General features: G+C 60.3%; 1 protein-coding gene across 2 annotated transcripts in view; it reads left to right on the top strand.

Moving 5' to 3' along the window:
• Positions 1-2,446, top strand: part of TSC22D3 (TSC22 domain family member 3) — a 3,481-nt gene extending 1,035 nt beyond the window's left edge. Inside the window, exons 1-3 of one of the 2 annotated variants that reach the window (XM_026848518.1) lie at positions 50-262; positions 507-558; positions 1,155-2,446. In XM_026848518.1, the coding sequence (XP_026704319.1) occupies positions 141-262; positions 507-558; positions 1,155-1,400 (420 nt within the window). In that variant the 5' untranslated portion in view covers positions 50-140 and the 3' untranslated portion in view covers positions 1,401-2,446. Of the gene's footprint in view, positions 1-49; positions 263-506; positions 559-1,154 lie in introns of those variants that run through there. The other variant, XM_026848519.1, reaches the window with a different exon arrangement.
• The last annotated feature ends 1,219 nt before the right edge of the window (positions 2,447-3,665 follow it).

Genomic DNA, 3,665 nt, shown 5'->3' on the forward strand with positions numbered 1-3,665 from the left:
AGGCCCCGGGCGGGCCCGGCCCCGCTGGCACCGCCCGACGGGGCGGACGCCGCCGATATAAAGAGGGGGGTGGTGAGGGGGGAGCTGTAGAGCGTTCTGCTGCTTTTCGTCTCGCCTCGTCGCTCTCTGCAGCCGTAGCCATGAGCACTGGCATGTACCAGTCCCCCATGGAGGTGGCTGTCTACCAGCTCCACAACTTCTCCATCTCTTTTTTCTCCTCCCTGCTCGGGGGGGACGTGGTCTCCGTGAAGCTCGATAACAGGTAGGGCAGCCCCGGTACCGGCCCCGGGGGACCCCGCTGCATTGCTCCTGCTGAAACGGGGGGGTTCACATGCACCGTTCCTCTGGAGTGGGGGGAACGGGGACGGCTCGGTGCATGGATCCTCAGTGGGGAGGTGCATTGCAGGCTGGGAGAGGGGGGTGGGTGTCCCCGCTGCATGGATCCCCGGGGAAGGGGGGTGCTCGGGGGCTCGCTGCTAACGTCCTGCCTCTCCGCTCTCTTCCAGCGCCTCCGGAGCCAGCGTGGTGGCCATCGACAACAAGATCGAGCAGGCAATGGTGAGCCGCAGAGCTGCTCCCCCCGCGCACTTTGCTCCGTGACACCCCCCGCGGTTGCTCTTGCTTGGAGAAAGGGTGGGGGGGCGCGTCCCCAGTCCCGGGTGGGTGCTCTGCCCGGAGAGGGGGTCCCCACTTCCCAGCCTGTTGCTGGGCAGAGCAGCTCCTTTGTCTGCCTGCCGCAGCTGGCTGAGCTCATTGGCTCCGGCGGCGCCGCAGTGCGCAGGGAGCCTGCCGAGGGGGGGCACCCGGGAAGGACCCTCCGGGGTTGGGAGGGTGACCAAGCCAGGTCCCATGGGTGATAGGGGGTTGCAGCCCGTTAAACCCCCAAGGTGAGGGAGGGGGCTGGGGAGTGCCACCGGAGGCAGCAAGTCCAGGGAGATGGGGAACCTGAGGGGATGCTACGGGTGCTGCCCAGGGGGGCTGCAGTGGGTGAGCACTGAGCCCTGGCCAGGCTGCCAAGGGTGGGGAGGGGGAGCCTTTGGGAAAAGACTTTGCGGCACTTAGCGAGTGGCTGGGGGCATTAGTTGGTGGGGCAGGGTGAGAGCAACACCCAAGGGAGTAACCTTTGAGTGATCAGTATTTTCGGTCTTTTTCAGGATCTTGTGAAAAATCACCTGATGTATGCTGTGCGGGAGGAGGTGGAGGTCCTGAAAGAGCAAATCAAAGAACTGTTGGAGAAAAACTCCCAGCTGGAGCGTGAAAACAGCCTCCTGAAGACCCTTGCCAGCCCTGAGCAGCTGGAGAAGTTCCAGTCCCGGCTCCCCGCAGAGGTCCTGAGCCCGGAGGAGCAGAGCCCCGGGGCGGCTGCCCCGGCCCAGCACTCAGGGGGCTCTGCGGTGTAAGGTGGCTCTGTCCTCGGGGTGGGCAGAGCCACAGAACTCTTTCTACTTAATCTCCTGCAAAATCGTTTCCGCCTTCATCTCACACGAAGGACTGCCAGACCCCGGCGCTGAGCCGTGCCCCCCCCGGGCAACCCTGGCCAGCTAGCAGAGCCAGTGGCTGTCTCCTGCACGAGGATGCTCTTCTGCGAGGGAGACGCGGGCAGCTGACCCCTCCCCATCCAACCACCCACCGTGTACCAGGAGTAAATCTGTGGCCTGCCCGTCCCAGGTTCTGCTGAAACCTGGGCATCCGCAACACCCTGGCAGTGCCAGGCGGCCTTCGGCACTTTAATGGGAATCCACAGTTGGAAGGAATACACGCCGAGTCCTGTGCCTTTGCTGCACTGTGCAGGGGGGGTGTGTCTCTTTCTGGCAAAGCCTGACGTTGGAGGAAGACCGTTGTTTAGTGAGCGATGCAGATTTGTCCTGCTAGCCACCCAGGAGCATGCTGGAACCCAAATCTGACTCTGAGCAGCACCAGTGGTGGCAGTTGCGATGTAGTGCATGGCTGTACGCACATCAGTGTGGGAATTACAAGGAAAAAAAAGCTTGTTTTATTAGTTTGGGCATCTTCTGTAGCTGTATCTATGTATAAACACACGCATGAGCGGTGCCCATGAGGCTGTGGGGTGCCCTGCTCTGGGCTAGCCGTGCCCATCTGTACAGCTGGGGGATTCGAGGCAAGACTGGAATGGTGAGGAGCTGTAACTGGGTGGCCAGTGCTGCAAGCAGCACAGAGGGGATGGATTCACCCCTCTTCTGGCATCCACCACGACAGAGCCATGCAGCAGCACTGGGAGGATCTGGACTGACTGCTGGGCAGAGCCATGACAGGGGCTGCGCTCCAGCCTGCTGGGTTGGGGGGAGCCGGCCCGTGCTCCTGGGCTCCCCACCTTCCCTGGCCAGCAATCTGGGAAGTGACGGGACGTCCATTTTGACGTCGGAAGCGGTGACACAGTTGTGTAAATCTAGGTAGAAATGGCAATAAACTCTACTTTTTATATAAACCTGTGTCCCAAGCTGTGTGTCTGTGGCTGGGAAGGGAGAGGTGGTGGGGGACCAGAGGGGGACTGGATTGCTGGGGAAGGGGAATGGGCTGGGGCTTGCTGGGATGAGACTGGTGAAGATAGAGTTCTGCAGACCTACTGGGGACTGGCCTGGTGCAACTCCTCAGGAGGGAAAGCCTGGCATCTCCCCCACCCTTGGGTGGGGGTCAGTCCCTCCTGAACTAACCTGGCTTTTTGGAGATGTGAGCAGGCACCCCTTTTCCAAGGGGCGGGGTGTGTGGAGGTAAACATAGCCTGAACCTACAGGTCTCTGTCCTCTGTGTCATGCCTATGACCCAGGGGTGTGTGCTGGACAGGCTGGGGGGCCAAGCAGGGAGGAGACGAAGCTGTGTGGAGCTGTATGTACCCGCAGCCCAGCTCTGCTCTTCCTCGCGTGTTTCTGTTCTGCTGCTTCTCATGGACATCGATTTTTTTTTTTTTGAACCATCTTGAAACAAGGTGTGAGGGTCAGAGGATGGGTCAGCTTGATTGAACAGGGCTGGATGGGGGCAGAGGGTGCACCAACCCTATCCTTAGGGTGCAGCCAGCCTTGGATTCTACTCCATGGCGTAGGTGGGAGAAGGGAAGAAAAAAAACCCACACAAGGTTACATCTTTGGGGATGCTGGTAGCTATGACGTTTGGGTGGGGGTTAAAGGCTGGTGGGTACTAGGAGAACCAGGAGGTGTGTGAGCAAAGCCCCAGGCTGGCAGGATGTTTGAAGCTGGGTGCAGTATCCTCTCCCGGGGTTTTATACCCTGGACATGACTACTGGGCCAGCTGAAGACATCCCCAGCCCAGTGAAGGGGGCCAGCAGTGTCCCAGGCCCGGGGGAGCTGGTAGGTGGGCATACCCCGCTGCCAGCAGCACTGCTTTGCACTGATTATTTCTCTGCTGAAGTGAGGGAGACTTAGCCCCGGCCCGATGTGAGTCACGGCAGAGCTGGGGAGCTGCAGACGGTTGGCTCCCTGGAAACGTGGAGTAAACAGCAAAACACAGGCCACAGGGGCTCAAAACCGTTACAGGGTGCTTGTCACCTCCCTGTGCTATCTGTCCCAGGGCTGGGACCCAACCGCAGCCTCTTGCAAGCAGCCCTGCAGATACTCTAGTGCAAGGGTTTGGTGTGCACATGTGTGCTTTGGATGTGTGAGTGCCACTTGTGTGATTGCTTTCCCTGCTGG

This window comes from Athene cunicularia, assembly GCF_003259725.1.
Source record: "Athene cunicularia isolate RWA chromosome 4 unlocalized genomic scaffold, athCun1 chr4_part3, whole genome shotgun sequence".
In the NCBI taxonomy this organism is placed as follows: domain Eukaryota; kingdom Metazoa; phylum Chordata; class Aves; order Strigiformes; family Strigidae; genus Athene; species Athene cunicularia.